Source organism: Haemaphysalis longicornis, unplaced genomic scaffold (assembly GCF_048455015.1).
Source record: "Haemaphysalis longicornis isolate Haplotype H1 unplaced genomic scaffold, Haemaphysalis longicornis Haplotype H1 scaffold_9, whole genome shotgun sequence".
Classification (NCBI taxonomy): Eukaryota; Metazoa; Arthropoda; class Arachnida; order Ixodida; family Ixodidae; genus Haemaphysalis; species Haemaphysalis longicornis.
This window is the reverse complement of record NW_027526460.1, coordinates 134,135,728-134,155,813: the sequence shown is the minus strand read 5'-3', so window position 1 is coordinate 134,155,813 and position 20,086 is coordinate 134,135,728. Positions and strand designations below refer to the sequence as shown.

General features: G+C 45.1%; 1 protein-coding gene across 4 annotated transcripts in view; it reads left to right on the top strand.

The window, feature by feature from the left end:
• Positions 1–18,972, top strand: part of LOC144151506 (cytochrome P450 3A6-like) — a 49,212-nt gene extending 30,240 nt beyond the window's left edge. For all 4 annotated transcript variants that reach the window (XM_077682578.1, XM_077682580.1, XM_077682577.1 and 1 more), the window contains exons 8-15: positions 562–701; positions 2,920–3,052; positions 5,939–6,029; positions 7,148–7,256; positions 9,873–9,961; positions 12,182–12,322; positions 14,803–14,968; positions 18,753–18,972. In XM_077682578.1, the coding sequence (XP_077538704.1) occupies positions 562–701; positions 2,920–3,052; positions 5,939–6,029; positions 7,148–7,256; positions 9,873–9,961; positions 12,182–12,322; positions 14,803–14,968; positions 18,753–18,830 (947 nt within the window). In that variant the 3' untranslated portion in view covers positions 18,831–18,972. The remainder of the gene's footprint in view (positions 1–561; positions 702–2,919; positions 3,053–5,938; positions 6,030–7,147; positions 7,257–9,872; positions 9,962–12,181; positions 12,323–14,802; positions 14,969–18,752) is intronic.
• The last annotated feature ends 1,114 nt before the right edge of the window (positions 18,973–20,086 follow it).

Sequence of the window (20,086 nt, the reverse complement as noted above, 5' to 3'; positions counted from 1 at the left end):
TGAACATGATGCTGTACTTTATGCAAACGTAAGTTTAGGGGTTCTCGCCGTGAAGTGTACAGAATACATAACATTCGAGTCCCCACCTCATAAACATTAGAGTATAAAAAGTTATCTATACCCAGTGAGGATCACGGCAGCCTAAATAAGTCTCGATGCGATCCTTAAGCGTAAAGTTAAAGGTTAATTGTCTACATCATCGTCTATCATGAATACGAGTCAATACAGGGGATTCTGGTTACAACTGCGACAATTTGAAGGAGAAAAGGTGAAAAATCCGCAAGTGCCAAAAAGTTCCAGTGATTGAGTTAGTATGTCAGCTGCACACATCCTTGACCTATTATATACCTTATACATTGGTGTTCTAAGAGAACGTCACAGCAACATCGCAATCAGGATGAGGAACACGAAGCTTCAGAAGTTGTCCTTGTATGCTGTGAAACATGAGTAACATTATGACATACAAATTCAGTAAAAATGGCTATAGGCGGCAAAATCATGTCAGTCAGTCACATTACTCTTGACGTGATCACAGTGGAAGCAAGTTTCATTTTTCGGCAGCTGCCTTTCCCGGTCTGGCACCCATGCTCAAGTTCATCAACATGCGATGGCTACGCTATCAAAACAACGGCGTCCACCCTTTTCTCGAAGTTCAAGAAAAGTGCAAGCGAATTGTTGCTCAGCGACAGCAGGACTCCTCGGTAAGGGACAACGTGTTGCTACGAAACGTTCCTCAAAGCTACTGCAAATGCTCGAGTTAGTCTTCCTAATTGATACTTGCACATCACAAAAGCACATGCTGGTCATAAATGAAGAATCCCTAAAATGGTTTAATTAGAAACAGCAGAAGACCGGTTGCTCTGAAGCCGGAAACAGCAGTGGCACAAAGGTGGGACGTGGATTGGAAGCGAACCCACCTGGCTTACGATTGGGCATTTAGCATTCTACGTTTTGTCTCTGGAATCCATATTCAATGGCACTGGACCTGTAGAAATACTTAAAGAAATCAAGAAGAGTCTAGAAGGAAAGTGTTCAGGGTGACGTTTTCTATGGTTGAGGAACAACTGCTTCGGATACAACCCTCTTCACCTTACTGAGTGGTCACTACAGGCTCGGAGGAAGAACGTTTAAATGATAGGAGCAGTAACAGGGTGTTTGTTGTTCAATGTAAAGTGTACGGGTGCCCATGCGCCTCAAAAATAGACCGGTACCACGCTCTGAATCCACAGGAAAATATTTTTACTGAGGCGATGGTACCTTTTGCGCCAGGGCAACTCGGGATGTGGCTTGATATAAGGGGTCTGGCAGTAGCTACAGAGAACTTTTAATGTGAAGGCGAAATATAGCCCATCGAGAGAAAAAGACGTCGTGGAATCCGCTACCCCGGCTGCGTGATTCCAAACGCTTCGTTGCACAGAGCACCCACGTGACACGTGTGATGTCACTGCGCGCGCTATTCTTTTGAGCACCTGCTAAAGGGATCCCGCCGTTCTGGCTCTGTAGCCTTGACGTAGAGCACTGTGTATTGGCGCTGGCGGCTTAAATTCGAGCCCCACTAAGTCGATCTGTTTCTTTTTTTTTCGTTGCCTATTTTATTTCTACATTTCATTTTTTTTTCTTCTAAACTGAAATCTACGGGTCGTTTTTGTAAATACTGCTGATTTGGTATGTTTTAGGTCGCTTTACGCTTGGGGCGCAGCCAATAACCACGTTGAAATACGGTTCTCCATCGCACGAACAGACATGTCACGTTGGTGCTCTGTGCAGCGAAGCGTTTGGAAATACGCTACCCGGCTCCCACTTTAAACAACCATAGATTTTGACCTCCATAGCGCGCGCGTCACCAACAAACACAAAGCAACAGCCGTTTCAAACCATGTGCAACGAAATGAAACAAAAAAAAAGTGGCTCCCGCAGGCATGCGCAGAGGAACGCACAAAACCGTGGAGTGGAGTTTGGTGAACCAGTTTGGTTTCTCCGCGGGACGTACCGTTTTGCTAGAAACAGCGAGAGAGGGAGAGAGAGAGAGAGAGAGAGAGAAGAAGAAGAAGAAGGAGAAGGAGAAGAAGAAGACCTTTAATGACAGCTAAAGTGGTCAGCGCCACTAACAGTCGGGCTTGCTACTCCAGATGGGCGTGAATACAGTGAGATGACAGGGGAAAATAAAGAGAAAAAGAAATGGAAAGAAAGAAGGGGGAGGGGAGATGCCCACATATATAAAGTGCATGTGTCCAGAGGGTTCACACAACCTCTTGTAGTCCTGTTTCCGCAAGAAAAGTAAGCCGTGTTTTTGTTCCCAGCACTGCCACACCATAATTTCGCCGGGGTAGACTGCCCTGTGTAGTCTACTTGAAGATTGTTAAGGCGGAAATGCTGTATGTTGTGTAATACAGTCATCTTGTATGTTCTTAGCGTCCATCCCTATCGTATGGTACACAAAAGCGCTCCCTATAGAACACCTTGCCGGTTAAAGACAAGGCAATCCCAGTAACGGGGGTCATGTTTGGGCAGGAGCGTAGGCAGTACCCGCGTACAGATGCATCAACGTGTCCTAACAGTTGAGCACCCGTAGGGAGTCATTGACGAACGCATAACAAAGAGAAAGTGAAACGAAGGGAATCACGTGTGTGTCTGTAATTCATTGCATTCAGACTTCCCTGAATCAGTCTTATGGGTAGGATAAGAACTGTGTACCTTTTTACATTCGCAACTGATCAAAAAAGCTTAGGTGCCCAAGTCCTTCTGTTTTTTGTTCCGAGTTATGCATTGACAAACTGGGAAAGTCTTGCAGGCGCTGGTTCACAGCTGATTAAGGTATGTCACCTTTGGGCATACGGCGTAACCTGAAGCAATGAATTACCAGTAAGCATGTTTTAATTGGGCTAGCCTAAAGCAATGTGATAATTTATTCTCCACCAGCTCCGGCAGAAAGACCTGCTGCAGCTGATGATCGATGCGAAGGAGGCGCCCGTGGATGTTGCCTCTGTTACATCCACCCAACTCACCGCAGGGGACGATAACGAGCAGGAGCTGGAGACTGCGGCTGCGAACGGTAAGAACCTAAACTTTATTGGTGCAGTATTGAACTAATATGTTACAACGTAAGTTATTATCTAGAGTCAGATACAGACTGAGCCTGAAACACGAAATATCAGCGTAGACAGGCTAAATAAAGCAATTGTCGTTAACCTCTTACGCGAACTGGATCGCCTCCTACGCGAACTGGACACTTCTAAGGCATCTGGTCCAGATGGACTATCGCCATCTGTACTGAAGCAGTGCCATGACGTTATTGCAAGGTATTTAGCTATTATTTACAAAATGTCACTTCAGTCAGGCATTGTTCCCAAAGACTGGAAATTTGCAAATGTAACGCCTTTCTTTAAGTCCGGGGATAGAAAAAATGTGAAAAAATATAGACAGATTTCTTTGACTTTTAGAACATATTATATATAGTGCAATATTTCAATACCTCAACTCCATCAACTACCTTACACCTTCTCAGCATGGCTTTCGCAGTGGATTTTCATGCAATACTCAATTAGTAGAATTTCAGCATTACATATCACAGGCCCTCGATAATAGTACGCCAGTAGATGCAATCTTTCTAGATTTTAAGAAGGCTTTTGATACCGTTCCTCATAACCTTCTGTACAATAAACTTGCATCCCTGAATATTAACTATAAAATTCATTCTTGCATACGTAACTACCTGCACGGCCGCGAGCAATGTGTGGTTTTAAATAGTCATAAATGTAGCTCTATTGCGGTGCGTTCTGGCGTACCACAAGGTAGCGTACTAGGACCATTATATTCATAATTTATATAAATGATATAACAGAAAACATTACGTCCGAAATTAAATTATTTTCTGACGACTGTGGTATTTATACGGAGATAAATTCACTAAACGACACATACGCGCTACAAAAAGACCTAGAAACAGTAGCTCGGTGGTGTGACGGATGGGGCATGAACCTAAATATCGAGAAATGTAATCACCTTCGGTTTACACGAAAATCAGCTATAACCCAAGAAAGTTATAAAATAACAGATACAATAATCACTAGCGTTACAGAGTACAAATACTTAGGTGTATACTTAACTCAGTCACTCAAGTGGATTAAACATGTAGAGTACATAATTACAAAGGCCAGTAGAATGTTATATTTTATCCGTAGAAACTTTAAGAATGCATCCAGAGAAGTGAAAAAAACAGTCTATTTTATGCATGTCCGATCTATACTTGATTATGCGTGTGTAGTGTGGGACCCACACCAAGAGTACCTTATAGAAAGATTAGAAAATCTGCAAAACCAGGCAGCGCGTTTTCTTACCAACAAGTACGACCCTTTTGCTAGCATCTCGGCGATTAAAGCTACCCTGAACTGGGAACCACTGCAGTCCAGACGTAAAAAGTTAAGGTTAAAATTTTTCCACTGCATTTACTACAATCGTACAGGTACCGACAAAAAACGGTATCTCCTCGAGCCAAACTACATATCACTTCGTCATGATAATCCACAAAAAGTGCTGGAGTATTCCCACAGAACAAATATTCTTGAAAATTCTTTTTTTCCTAGAACAATAAGTGACTGGAATATGTTGTCAGAGGAATGGGTTAGCCATCAAAATAACGATCTTTTTTTCTCCCGTTTATGATCAGAGTGGTGTTCGTTTTTTTTAATCAATATGGATAAGTGCTTTCGAAAAAGTGTATAGATGTATAAATGTATTTGTATACTCTGTTCTGTACATGTTGCATGTCCCCCCTACAAAAATGCCCTCGTGGCAATGTGGGTATTTTGTAAATAAATAAATAAATAATAATTTAGGTCGAATATTGCACTTCTGGAGCAGTATAGATAGCGCAATCTACAAGTTTATTAGTGAAGCATAGGTAAGTGATAACGTGACTTACACGAAAAAACCACAAAATTATTGAACTCTTCCTCCCGTTTTATTTGTTAATAGCTTTACATGCGAGAAGTGGTGTAAACTGTACAGATAACTTAAAAAAAGCGAGAAGAATGAAGCAAGAAGGAGGCAACGCAGAACGAAGCACTTGCAGTCAGTCTTCATACAGCACAGCTAAGCCGTTTCACGAAACAAATTTAAGAGTGGGGTGCCCTCAAGGATGCGATTAAAACGGACAGAAATGCTCTATATGAACAAACGCGATTACTCGCTAATGCCCCTCATGCCATGAACAATCCCCGGTCATCAAAACTGGCAGCCGACTGGGGTGGGCTTCTCCCTGTGTGCACCCGACCGCCGTGTGCACTGAAAAGATGCACGAAAAAATCAAGAACAAATGCTGCACTGTAACCGTGTGGAAAACAAAAGCAACATGAATTCACATTTACCTGACGAAGTCTCTCAAAATGTAATCTGAAAACACCCGTCCGCTTCAGCAGGCCCGCAAGGGAGGAAGTTAGATAACAAGTTAAGACAGCCCAATCTCTTGGATAGCGCACGGTACATTTGTTACTCGAGGAATAGCCTGCGTGGACATGTAACATTCGTATGCTCAACAGAAGGTAACCAACCATACATGGAGCAACACTACCGCTGAGCCGTCGGTATTGCAAATATAATTTTGGTGCTTTAGAAACTAATAATTTAGGCCTTAAAACTAGTGATTTCCGCCCATCATCAGCAAAGGGAGTGTGACCAGCTCTGTCTGCTCTTACAGTACAGTTGTACATTTCTTTATGCGTTATTCAGGTATCTACACAGAACTGGCAACCGATTTCTCTGCAGCTTCGTTAGGGGGACGTCAATGGTTCGTAAAGTGCGTTAAAATTTCTAATCCCTTTGATGAACCATACCGGGTATGAAATTGCATAGCAGCGGGTTGCCCTTTCAGGGAATTTGCAAAAATTACGATAGTAATTTTACTAATTCCTTCTGCTCTTTCGTTTGTTTTGTTCAACAGGTAATTTGAAGGCCGACCATCCTGTCGTCAAGAAGACTGTTCTCGACGATGACGATATAACACAGAACGCGTTTGTAGTACTAGTTGGAGGGTAAGTTTAAATGCTGATTCTTAATGTTTATGTTATCCCCCAAAAACTAAGAATGTTGGCACGACCTTCTAAGCGGGTTGGCAGAGCAGGAGCTAGACCTAAGCGTCCGTCTCCTACATCCTTTGTTTTTTTGTTTTTGCTGCGCTTCACGGTGTTATAACGGAGAGCCAACTAGCTCGTATACCCTAGCGTTGCTGACCTTCGGAGGTTTGACCACTTCTATTTTGTTGCACACAGGCAAGACTACTGCAATAATTTTAGAAAGAGATGTGATGCATACATATATCGGCAATACTTTCTCGAGCAGGGCTATTGGCCAGTCGGTGTTGTTGTTGTCGTTCCTTCACTGATGGCGCACACCCACGTGGGGGATCTGCCTAGAAACGGGGTTGCGTTTTCGGGCTAACATACCCACCTGATAGCATCAAAAAGTCAGCCTGTATAACTGAATAGATAGATGACTAGAAAAGTACAAAATAGCTAGAATCGGAGAATAATCAGAGACTGGTGTCTTTTTTAGGAGAATAGACAAAAAAAGATTTTTTGAACGCACTAACAGGAGAAGCGCCTTGTTTCTGAAATATACGCGTGAGTGGCGGCAACCATTCCTTAGTGAGAACACCGCAGGGATGTGGCCCCGAACGGAAGGAGGACCCTTCCAGTCCTCATTTTTTGAAGCACAAATGTGTTTATTATGTGTTTTACTATATTTTACGGCTCTCATAAGCCCACAAATGAGCAGTGAAAGTAATTACTAATTTATTAATGAGGCAATCATTTACGACATGTGGATGTAGGAAACGTTATGTTGAGCAGAAAAACGTTTCGCATGTTCTCCTAAATTTCATGACCGCATGAGCCTATAAACAAAAAATGGGCTTCGTAGTGCCAATATTTACAGATTTACAACCTTGGTAATAAAACTAGGATCTCTGTTCTTTTGATCGTCGACGCCAAAATGTTGTATTTACTCGAGCTTCGTCGTCTTTGTAGCTGCCGAGCTTCGCTAAGATTCATCAATGACGATGAATGCATATCGCAATATTCATCCTGCAGCTTTGTGTGGTTTTTATATCAAGATATGTCTCTGGTCTTGGATTCGCACTTGCTGATTGCAGGTTTGAGACTACAAGCAATGCTATGGCTCTCGTGACGCACATGCTCACACACAACTTGGAAGTACAGGAAAAAGTACGAGAGGAGCTGCTCTCCGTCCTTCCCCCTGACGTACGTAAGCAATTTCAACACGCGCGGCAAGCGGGAAAGGGTTTCTAAGCTTGTCCAAAAGCTGGCCGAACATCTTAATCACCCCTAACACAGCAAAAAGTCATCACGACCATTTACTTTAAAAACTTCACGGAATAGTAGGCTGAAACCTCCTTATTTGATGCTGTCCTATAATAATTAAAACATGGCACCCCGTCCCAGTTCTGTTATCGTCCCATTAGTCTTTTTATACGTAGCGCAATTCAACACAAGACATTCGTAACTGAGTAATTGCCAGGGCGATCATTTTTCACCGTACCATGTTTCTGATAACATTACAAAGTTAAACTAACGGTTCAAGCTACTAAACACCATAACTATTCATCAAATTTATTTTTGTTCGATTGGAAATTGTCGTGAAGGCATCGTGTAGCTCGCTTGTGTTCTGGACCAAGAAAACTGAAAAAGCCAGACGGATCTGACCAGTATAGGCCAGACATCATAGAAATGTACTATTGCTGACTGCTGCCGCTATCATTATTTCAGTCGGTCCAAGTCGGCAGCAAGTTTCACCAGTTGAGGTCGTTCACTTTCGAATTTCTTTGCAAACAGCTTTCAATGTATGTGCCATGCGTAGGAAAAGTGATTGTCGAGAGCCTAATATTTTGCATTCTTTAGTAAGGTCCGCTTGTATGCTGTTACATTTGTCATCATGAAAAGGCTGGGCTGTGCCGTCAGTAGATCCTTACGCTTGGCAAACCACCGCTCCTTTGCTGACAGACAAGAAACACGAATGATGACACCAGGAACCTTATCACGTTTTGATGGTAGCCTGTGAGGTTCGGTGAGGGATTGTTCAGTGAGCAGCAGAAGATTCAGTTTAGACGCGATTTCATCATTTCGGTCATCAAGCATTCATCTTTTTCAGTGGCAGGCCACGTATTTGTACATATAGCTTGCGGCTCTGGTATTCTAGCTCGTTGATTACTTCAGTTACTTTTTCAAGTGCGACGTCTGGTCCTGTTTCCTCAATATTCAAGAATCTCATTTAGATGTTTTTGGTTCCGTTGGTGTTCGTAGTAACATCTGCGACGACCGTGTCATACTGTTCAAACATATTCTTGATCGAATATTGTTGCGTCCTGTCAAACAGGGGCGCAGAGAAGTTGTCTTGGCGAAGACGTAGGGGCAAAGTATTTATTAGGTGAGGTGCCTAACTTGCCAAAGGAAACACACAGAGAGCACCGGTTGGTGGCTGGCAATATGGCGACCAAGAACCAAGCACACGAGCCGCTAGCTAACGCGCTCCTTCGTCGTCCTCTGCTGTGCCCATCAGACGGCACGTACCCACGCGGGGGATTAGCATGTCTGTCCTACTTAATAATGCTCTCATCCCACAGACTGGCACGTGACAATATCCTATGTCATTTACAATTTCCTTCAGGAGAAGCAATTCACGGAGTTTTCTGTTTATCTCTAGTAGTAAGACAGCAATTGGGATTCCTTCGGTTTCTTTGCTGCCAGCTGTTCTTGATTTAGGCTTTCCAAAGCTAAGACATCTCGAGGACCTTCTGTGTTCTTCCCCTTTCGGCCTATAAGTCGCCTCCGAGAGCCCACACCAGTCACCTAAGTAGTACGCACAAGCATTTGCTGCACTGTATGAAGCAGCTGTTGACACCAGTAATATCCGAGCACTTGTGACATATGGTGTCCGGTTCTCGCATGACAATTGCTCAGTTAGAGCACAGGAACAAGGTCATGAACAAATGGAATGAGGAGAGCAAGTGGCAGCTGCAGCACCGAAGAAAATTCACATGCTTTGAGGACAGGACCAAGGTATACACCAACCTGCGAGAAGTTTGAACGAAAGTTAGAGCCGCGTCGCTTCCACGCTGCCGCTGCTGCCAGTGGTTTAGTCATTTTTTCTGTGCTTCTCTGGTCTGGCCAGAGGTAATTGTTGTGAATTTTATTTTGATACAACGTGAACCTAATTGCCCATATGATAAGGCATCAGGCATGTAGTCCGAACATCCACGTTTTGCCGCCCACACGAGGCACGTGTTTTTCTTTGCGTGCTATTTAAAAAGAATGCCTGGCCTCCCTCGAAGAACTCCTCGAAAGACTTTCCGTAAGGTTTCGTTATCGTGCAAGACAAATGAATCTCCCATTTATAATTATTTATTGAGCTACTAATTCCTACGTGTACAAGCCTACTAGGAACGGAAAAGAGACGCCGACCTGTCCAAACAAAACGTACTGACGTTTCGGATTCCAGCCGAATTACGACGGCCTTGGTTGTGGAAAACCTGGTCATAAAAAGATGGCATAAAAAGGTTTTGTGCGCGTAAAGTGCTGTTTGCATTCCGTAAAAACTCGGTTCAAGGTTGGGGAGTTGAAAAGAAGGCAGCTAAGAAAGCAGCCAACCCAATGCGAGCTGCTCGTCTTCTGGGCGACTTTCAAGGATCCCAGTTGCTCGCGGTAACCTGTATATTTCCTGCGTTGTTTTTAGAGTTTCCTCAACTGGCTTTCAGCTGATTCTTAATGTTGCCTTATAAAAGGGTGTTTTATTTACGTGAGGCTAAAGGACGTTTATCAATACAGTCGAGCATTCAGTGCTCCTTTCTACGTGTTTTCCAGGAACCCATTACCTACGACACCATCCAAAAGCTCACTTACATGAACTGCGTCATCCAGGAGACCATGCGTCTATACCCTCCAGCCTTTGCGTGAGTTCCTGGGTAAATTATGTGGTTAATTGGATAGGTATCTTTTTGAACGCAGTCGAAAGAACAGAACGCCTTAGCTTGCTTGCATATGTAACTCAAGCGTGAATCCAATACGCACTACATTGGTAATATGTGCATAATTATGTCATGCATAGAGTGTAAAGTAGCCGTACACGTGCAAGCTTCACCAACAACTATAAACCTTCTTGATGTACTTATTGAAGACACGTCAGTGTAGGCGCCAACCAACAAAGGGCAAGCATATTTAATAAGTGCAACTCTCTGTAGTCCCTTAAGAAAGTGTTCACTCTTACCCCACCCTGTCTGGATAGCGCTGCGAATGCAAATTAAACCTTCACTATGTCCTACGAACAAACAATAACTGAAGAGAAACATAGTCAGGGTCTCCATTAAAAACTCTCACAATAGCAGCTGATATTTCTCCATTTTTTTTGTCTGTCTTAATCCCTAGACCAGTTTGTAATGACCCATTCCCCATACTTGGACCACGGGTACTCTGTTTCATATTAAATATGCCGCTACTAGTACTACTACTCTACCGTCGTCAGTAAGTGGGCTGCTCGCGTAACCACCGCCGATTTCCAAGTACCCGTTTTGCTTGATTTTCGACCGGAGCGAACCCTACTTTCCTACTTTCGGATTCGACTTCCATAGTTCCATACTTTGAGCTTGTCGACTGTTTGAAAGGAGCCTTAAATTTTGAACTATGTTGTCCCGATAATGGCACTGGCGTAATAGGAGGAATAAACGTTTTTTTGAGTTGTGTTCACTCGTTTGTGGGAGGCGCGCTTTGTCTAGGAAGCCTTGGTCCTTTGCTGCCTGGCGGGCCTTGCCCACTAATCGGCGCTTCTTTGGAGTGCGGGAGCTGTATAGCTGGTCCTCCCACTGCTTCAGGGTGGGGTTTGGTAGAGATGTTAAAGATGGTGAGTGTCGGCACGCCCATATGTGGTAGAGAGTGTTGGGTGTGGGGCACTGCCGACAAATCAGCGTGCATGTATTTGGGTAGATTGCATGGAGTATCGTTCTGTTGGCGTAGATGTTCGCTTGCAGCTGTCTGAGGGTAATGGCGCCCTCTCTGACCATCTTGGAGAGTGGGGGGGGGGGGGGGGGTGTTTAGAGGGAGCGCTTGAGTTGGTAGTGGGCGAGGACATCGATATATACTAGAATGTCGTCGCTGGAGGTCACCGATCGGTTTGCCATCGACGGGAAGGCGCGGAAGGTATGCTCGCGGGCAGCAGTGTGGGCGGCTTCATTCTCCTCGAGGGATGCCTGGCCTGGGGTACGTTGCCCCCATGGTGGTGCGTGGCCTGGGGATGCGTGGGCCCCATCCCTAACTTCACTACGTGGAGTGAGAAATGGGGTTTTGTAGTGTGCTCAGGATGCGAATGCCTTGAACAGAAAGAGGAACCATTGGCAATTGGACAGGTGGTTTTGAAGTCTGAGATAATGCTTGGGGTAGTCTGAGCCCGTGGCAGCCGGGAGGGCAATGGCGATTTCTTCTGCAGACTCTGTGTCCGAGATAGGGATTAGTGCCGACGTGAGTTGTATGTCACGGTTGTTCACACCGCTGATGGCATTCGCAAACTTTTTAGGGTACCTGGCAGCATCTGTGCAGCGGGATGCTGATTTCTCTCCGTAGCATTCTTTGAAGGTGATGACCCTGGCGGTTTTTCCGTACGCATTGAATATGCGCTGCGTGTTTATGGGGTGGAAGCACATGTGATAAGCTGGCGTTGGGTGAGAGGGATGGGCTGTTTTTTTATGACGTTTCCTGTACATCTTAGCCAATGTGACGTAGAGAACTGCGACTCGTTTCGGAGAGTTTAAGTTTTAGAGCTCGCTGGTGTTCTGGGCATCAGAGAGTTATTTCTAGGAACTGTGCAGACAGTTGCATTAGCTCGTCTGTCGACTTAATCGGAGGAGACCTTCCAGATAAAATATTCAGACTTTCGTGCTTGCGGTTTTGAGACCGAGTACTAATCAAACATATAGCAAGGCTTGGGTCAAGCATATACTCTCGTGCTCTTTGAGACCAGGGCTTCGGAAGCGGCGAATAATGAGATGGGTGCCTTGAAGTAGAGATTTTTGTAGTTTTTGGAGGGCGTCAAGGCTTACTCTGTCTCATTGGAATGTTGTTGACGAAGTACAGTGTATATTTACTGAGGCTTGTTACGACGTGCACTGCTTCACTCCATGTAGTGTTGTGACGCGTGAAGCTGTGGTGGACAAGCAGTACGACAAGATCCGAATCCCCGCTGGAACCGCAGTCATGGCAGCCGTCGAGTACATCCACAGGGACCCCCGGCACTGGCATAGGCCGGACGTCTTTGATCCCGACAGGTAAATACTCTTCCTAAGTGGCTAAGAACCTGCAATCCCGTACCGAGCTGCGCAGCTCCCGCTGCTGGGATCCAATCGCGAAGAACTGCCGTCATCCAGAAACGATGTGTCTCCCCTCAATTCGAAGCAGTACAGCTCTCTAGATATCTGGATGAAATTATCGTAAATGCTATTAACTGTTCCTACGCAATAATTTTACAACACACCAATCAGTGTTAGCCACCTGAACATTTGGTTGTTGTTAGTAGTGATGAGACTAAACATTTCCGTAAATCACGTAGAATAACACGATAATTTTCCAGTCTATTATGCTATGCTCGTATCAATAATACAGAAATTTCTTGGAAAGTATTGAACAAAAACCGGCGCAGCTTGCATTTGTGGCGCAAGGATGGAGACACAGCAGAGCTTGGGGACAACCTAGCTTCTCCCCACAGTGACAGCGGATGCCATTAGAGAGAGAGAGAGGGAGAGATTGAGAGAGCACAAAGAGCAAGTTTATGCGCGTTCCTCATACGTACAGCGTCAGCCAAGAGTGTCACCCTCGACATTAACTGCCGCCAAAAGGTCATCCCCATTGACCTAGTCAGTCTGCTTACGTCGTCTCCCTCCCATCAACTCGGGGCTTCCCCTTCGCAATGACCCAGCCCCGGAATTACCAAGCTCCACCGACCAAACCCTCCACGAGGGCAACACGACGGCCTCCGGCTCTACGGAGGGGGGCTGTAGTAACCGACGCGCCAGAGGCGCGCCGTGACAAAGACGACGACGACAAAGGCGGGAGCTCCTCACATGACGCAAGCCCATGCGCAAACCTGGACGACGCCGGACGCTCGTAGACATGCGCGCTCACGTGCGCTCGATCTTTGTTTTAGCTGAAGCCATTGCGCGAACATCGGGCCGCGTGCCTGGCTGCGGGAGAGTTTTTTCTTTGGATTTTATTGCTGACGCCAAAATGAGTACCTTGAATACACACACTACACTTTTTGCATTCTAGTCCTCCCCAGAAGCTGTGGAAACTCTTGAAAGCTGGCAAAGCTTGTTTTTTAGACCAAAGCTGTATACCTTTACCTTCCAACAGTTTAATCTCCGTGGGCAAAAACGCGTACTAAAGGAACATACCGTGGAACTCGTTTTCCAACGCCTCGCGAGAGCATGCTTCGTTCTTCAAAGACCCGAGACTTTTGTTGTAAAGGTGTCTACCTCTACCACCCCACGTTGCCATCTCCGTGGATAAGAACACCAAGGCGCCTAGGCCTAAGTGGGCACAAATGAAATACAAGGCGGGTTAGTGACTTGGTTTATGGCAGTTACACTCTGAGCAAACACGGCATTTGATTGAGTGCGGAAGGACAAATTGCGGCACACATTTTATACGAAAATGTGATTTAGCACAGTCAAACCATTACAAGGCGTACTTCAACTACGAGTGAAAACACTCCGTAAAAAAGTGGATAAACAAGGAGGTGGACGGCCAGGGCTACGACAAATTTTCCTTGAAGTGCACTAGTGGTAATAGCCTGCACAAATAGTGGCAAGTGTACATTAAACCGCTGTAAACCCGCGAGGCACAAAACTAACAGACCCCAAGGTGAGACTCGACCGGCTTGCGGAAGCTTTCCTAGGCAGGGTTTCTCCTTATCTGTACCATTAGGGCTTCGTGGTCACTGCGGTACGCAGTTAGAGGCACGCACAATTAGTTAATGTGGCTCGTCTTGAAAGTGGCAAAGATGAGGCCGATGCAAGTCCCGAGAACCGTAGGGAAACCATGCCAAACCAATTCAGCATGCACTCGCCCTGTCGTTTCCCTTGTTTACGTCAACGTTAGAGTCACCCACCACAACTATTTGGCCTGTCTCCAGAACCGCCTAATTGTCGTCCCAACAAACAGCTTCACTTCATTTTTCGTAGCGTTGAGCAATATGTATAGCGCCTCCAATTTGAAGAAGTGGTTCAACATCAGTGGCAGTGCTTCACCCGGAACGAAGCTGAGGACTCTCGGCGGTCGCGGCGAGGCATGCGTTCACGGCTGCTCGGCATTTCCGTGGTATTTTTAACCTGTTACACGCGACACATTACTACCAGCTACAACAGCTACGCTGTTAAAAAAACATAATACAGTCGGCGTACTTTGGACTGGCATTAGCTGCGACGCATTTCATAGCGCGAGCATCAGAAATATCCCCTGCAGTATAAGTTTACATCGAGCTTGTGTAGAGGCATTCCCGCGTCTGCAGCACCAATAGTGATTCTGCAACATTTTAGCTCCAGAAATTCTGACATCGAGGTTGTAGTGTGTAGTCGGCGTCAGCAAAAGGCTGGCCTACACACACTGACTGAAAAATAAAAAACGGTTTCATGCTCTCATCTTGCAACAATATGCTTTAGGACCCCGGCAAGTTTTTATATAAGGCAATCGCTCTCCATTTTGTAGAGATGCAACACGGCGAGGTTTATTGCACTTTGGATTGTCACTCCAGGTTCCTCCCACAGAACAAGTCCCGAATCAATCCCATGGCAATGCAAGCTTTCGGCAATGGTCCTCGAAACTGCATAGGCATGCGTTTCGCCCACATGGAGCTGCGCTACACGTTCGCACACATCCTGCGCAAGTACAGGCTCGAGAAGACTGAGAACAGCCAGAAGGTAAATGTTTGGTGCGGCGTTTTTTTATTTAACAAAATACATTGTCACGCAAAAATATGAACGCTGCAAAAGATTGGACAAAGCAGAGTTTAAAAATACTTGTGGTCGTTCCATGAAAAGCATCGGGAGTGCGCATTTTCTCATTCGTGGTGGCAGGGTTTATTGATTAATGTCCTATTTTGTCAATTTGTTCATCCTATAGTTTTTCAATAATTATGTTTTAGCCACTTCAAGACCGCACATTGGCATGGAATATACTGCGGTGACAGCTGCGTCACTGACAATAATATTGACGCTGGACCAAGTTTTATTGCGAGCTTCATACATATTTTACGTGAACCTTGAGTCTTAGTTCAAATGTGCCCACGTGCAAACGCAAGGGTTCAATTGAATATTGTTGTTCCCAGTGCCATTGCGTTGAATAGTTCCACATTTGTTCTTCAGATGATTTTACTGTAGGACAAGCTCCTCCCTCCTGGGGGCATGCACAATGTAATGAACTATACTACAAAACATAACACATTCAGGCCGACACTTACGGCAGCTTATGATTGTCATAACCAATGGGCTTATATGCTTTCTAGCGACAGTTCCCGGTGATGTTCGAGTGAGTGACTATACGTATTACACCAACGGGTATAACACTTGTTGGGTTAGCTCTTACCTGTCAAATTAAGTATAGTTAACCGAGAAGTTGTACACATTTAGAAACTCCTGCCTGCTGTCAATACATGTGCTCCTCCCGGAGGCGTGTGGTTACAAGAAACCGCTGGAACTCGTTCTTTACTCAAATTGTCCCGAAAGAAATTGTACAGAAATGGTGCGCTCAAAGAACTACTTTCTTAAAGGAGTACTGACACGAAATTTCTCGCTTTCAGTTTTTATGCTGTAAAGAATACCTATGGTCCCAGTAATTACGAAAATCGAACCGAAAGGCGTCAGCCACCAACATATAATTAATTATAGCACGTTTATTGCAACCACTTTCAAATTCGGTCGCCGCGCGGGAAAATGGCCGTTCGAAGGAGAGCCTGCAAGCGGACTGCCTGACGTCACGGTCTCCGTGACGTCGGACCGTGACGTCATGGTCTCCGTGACGTCAGGGACGTTCGCTGCATCGTCTGCTACGGATTGCACGCGGTTCACACTAAAGCGCTGGACACATGTACGATTTGTACACTCGATTCGCATGCGACTGATCGTTACGACTGTCACCACGACTAGTCGTACGCGTGAATTTGAGACACATGACCCGATGCGTGCATGCGATGCGTCGTCGGCGTCGCTCCGCCCACCGTTTTTGCTCCATGGTCAACTACGACTATCGCTGAGCTGAATTTGTAGATCCCGCGCGTTTAATCGCAAAAAATGGATATAGCAGGCAATCGTGAAGCGTTTCCTGCCTTCGGAAACAGTTCGCGCACACGCCGGCCGCGCCTGCCAGCTCGGACACTCAGCGGCTCGATCCGGCGCAGACCACGGTAGCAACACGGTAGCAACCGCTTGTCGCTGCTCTTCTGAATCAATCTGATCGTTAAAATGAAGTTCCACATGCGAGAAAGTAGGTGTTAGTGTGGTGAAAAATTGTGCTTGGGATTGTTATCAGGGCTTATTTTAAAAGCGGCGATCAGATATCTGCCGCGATGCAAGCGTATACGCTGACCGGCCCCCCGCGGCGCGCGGCGGGCGGTGCGCCGACCGGTCGAGAGATGGCAATACCTGCGCGGAAACGTAAAGTGCGCACTTCGCAAGCCTTGCTCACAGCGGTACCGCAGCCAAGCCAAACCTCCTATCGAAGCGAGACCGCCCACAACAACAGCGCAGGCTATCGCTTCCGGTTCCGGAAACAACTGTATGACGTCATGCTGAATCGGCCGCAAAATCGCGGATAGCCTGACGTCACACCCTAAGCGATTTCGCTAGTGCTGCCGATTTGTAATAGTTCGCGGCCAGGGCAATTAAAATCGATTTTTGATGCGTTTCCAGCCTCGGATCGCTCCAAAAATTTCTGTGGGTAATCTGTACAAACTACTGAAGCCAATTATATCGTTATTTAGGCCTCTAAATTTGGTGTCAGTACTCCTTTAAAGAACTACTCCAACAACTCCTTACAAAGAACTACTGAAGGGTACCCGTCAGTCGCAGTAACATCAGCTCCCTCGGGCAGCCAATTGATGGCGATGGCTATGCTACGCCGGAAAATTGAGCTGACTTCCAATTCGAAAGGGGTGTAACTTAAAACAACCCAGGTTGGCTTTTTTTACCTTCGTTGGCAGAAATCCCTGGAATTCGTTTGTAGACAATGGCATGGGAATCATTTAGAAACAAAACCTAATTGGATATATTAACCTGCATAATAGTTTTTAACCCGTAAAAACACGTAACTTACCGAGAATCCTGATCTCCCTATTACATGGGTGTTGTGTAAAAAATTAGCAAAATAGTTATTACGAATTTCTACTGGTTACTTTTATCAACGAAAACGTTGAATGTCTCAATGAGGCTGGAATAACAACAAACATTTCTGAAACATTTTTTTAGTGCTTCTATCTCTCTTAACGTTGTAATTTTTTAAAACTTCAGCTATATTGAGCTGCTAGACCATAATACAAATGTGCTCATAAAATTGGAAGTTTCTACTACCAGCAGTTTGGCTTGGCGTTCCCATCAGATGTTAGGCCTTTTCGGCGGGTGTAATTTTCAGAAATCCTTTTCGCCCTCCTTCTGTCGTCGCAGGGCGAAATCCTTAACATTCGTTTTGCGCATTTGTAGGAGTAACATTTATCAGCAAAAACCAATAAGATGTACCAAGCCGTGAAATAGTTATGTCTAAAATAGTTATCTCTAAAACAGATAATTTCTACCAAAATACATGCAGGTTCGCGTCATTAGTGATTGGTAGGAAAACACTATAGAACTACGTTTTAGAGGTTTTTAATGGGCTACATATGTTAGCAAGAAACGCTCCGATATCTGAACGGGCGATCGAGGTAACTGAATTTTGGAAAACGCAACCTCACCCCTTTCCTCTGGTAAGGGCATAATTTCTGAAAATCCCGCCTTAGTGAGGCCCGGAAACTTCTCCGGAAGTTTCAAGTCTCTAGGTGAATCAGTTTTAGCTCGGCGTTGATGAATCAATGAGTCGGTCCGTCGGTCGGTCGGTTGGTCGATCGAACACTTCATTTTATAGGTTTAGATATACTTCCATGATCGGGGCCATAAAAATGAAACATGAGCTTCTCAAGCAAGATGTCGTTGTTACTGCCAAATTCTTTCGAGTGGGTATGCGAGAATCATATGTGGGTATGTGGACATCGCACACAATAGGGACTGGTGAACCACGGCCGCTCGATGGAAACCATCGAGCGGCCGTGGGTGAACCAACAGTGAGCTTTCGACGTTAGTTCTCATCCCCTCTACCTTAGTGGGTGTGGGACAATTGTGGGTGAGCCTGTTTACGTCGGACCAAACGGAGGGAGAGAGAGAGATTGAGAGAGAGAGAGAGCTTTTACTTTGGCAGGAAAACTCATGGCCAGCCAAAGCACTGCTTCTGCAGGCTGGCAATTTCCCATTCCGCCAACATACATGTCATATTTCTCCCTTACTTGTTTCGAAATCAATAGGGTAAATTTCTAGGAACGCGTTTTTGCCCTTTCATATTACACCCACATTCAATGTTTTCAAAGTTACGACTGATTTTATGCGCTAGAAGCGACGCTGTCGCGAGAACTCGGCGCTAAAATGAAAGAAAAAGTACATCCTTATGCTTGTTTTTTTTTTTCAGGATCCGCCTGCAATTGAGATGAACCCTATTGTTCTCAGGATCAAGAACGGCGTAAAAGTGAGGGCAGTGTCACTGTGATACTTCTGCGAACTGAATTTCTCCGGATTCCAGTTGCGTCTCTCGGCGAATTCATCCATTCCCGCTCACGCCTCGGTTGGAATGCCGCGGTGCAAATCAAAGTTGACCCGTTTGGGCGAATGTGACCACATAATAAAAAAAAAATTCAGTGGCCTACTTTACTGACTTTTGAATTGTTGCATTTTGTATACCGGTCACCGGAGGAAGGTAGATTAAATTTGACATGATAGGATGGTGGAAAAGGAGAGTGGACTGCGATGCCAGATCAATAAATAGAGCAGGGTGGTGAAGGTCGCGCCACAGTAACGTACTTGCTATGTGGCTAAGAAGGTATTCATAATTAGAGACCGAAACTTTCAGCACAAAAAATCAAGGTTTTAGGTTATAATGGTCACCGAAAAGGGCTATTTAAGCATATACAGGCGCCACATACTCTTTTTTAGGCATATATAGGCTCAATTCGTATTTACGTCAGCAGCATGTTCTAGGGCAAATTTTTTACTTGTAGTGAAAACAGCGGACTAAGCGTGAGCTGTGAGAAAGTCATTTGATTTTCTTCGTGAAAATAAGGCACTCAAAAATTGGTATTTGAAAATTTAACTGAACTGCACGGTATTTCGGCACCAAAATAAAAGCTTGAAAGCCATGACAAACCACACTTGATTTGCTCAATGATTTGCTTCTTGAAGTTGTACATCCTTTCAGTGGATAATTGTGAGCGAAAAAAGAACGCTTAATGTCCACTAAAGTTGGGGGACCGTATTAGCACTTCGGGGCGCTCCATGATCTAATTCCATCTAGAATATCAGAATGTTTGCTGGAGAGAATCTTGGACAGTTTTTCAGCACAGGGAATCCAGGAATTTTATGAGGGATAGATTTAAGCAACCGGTACATCGGGTATTATGGCGGATCTGTCCTGGACTTTCCAAATGAGCTCAACATTGTCAGTCAGAGTGGCGACACGGCTCACAGCTGTTGAAACGTTTTCGGCTGCGAATGCGATATATGCTCACCAATGTGCCATGTCACGTTGAAGTGTACGGGGTTAAATACTTTCAGCTGAGACACGGTTGTTGACTGCAAAGCTGTTAATACCACCGCAGGCCTTTTGTTGCAGTTCTCCGCTCTTAGATCTGAGCTTCTTCAGGTGTAAAAGCGGGCTCTGGTGGAAGAGGCACAATCGTTAACTACCCTTGAAGACACAACTGCATTTACAAAAAATATCTGAACTACAACTTATTATTCCTTGACAGA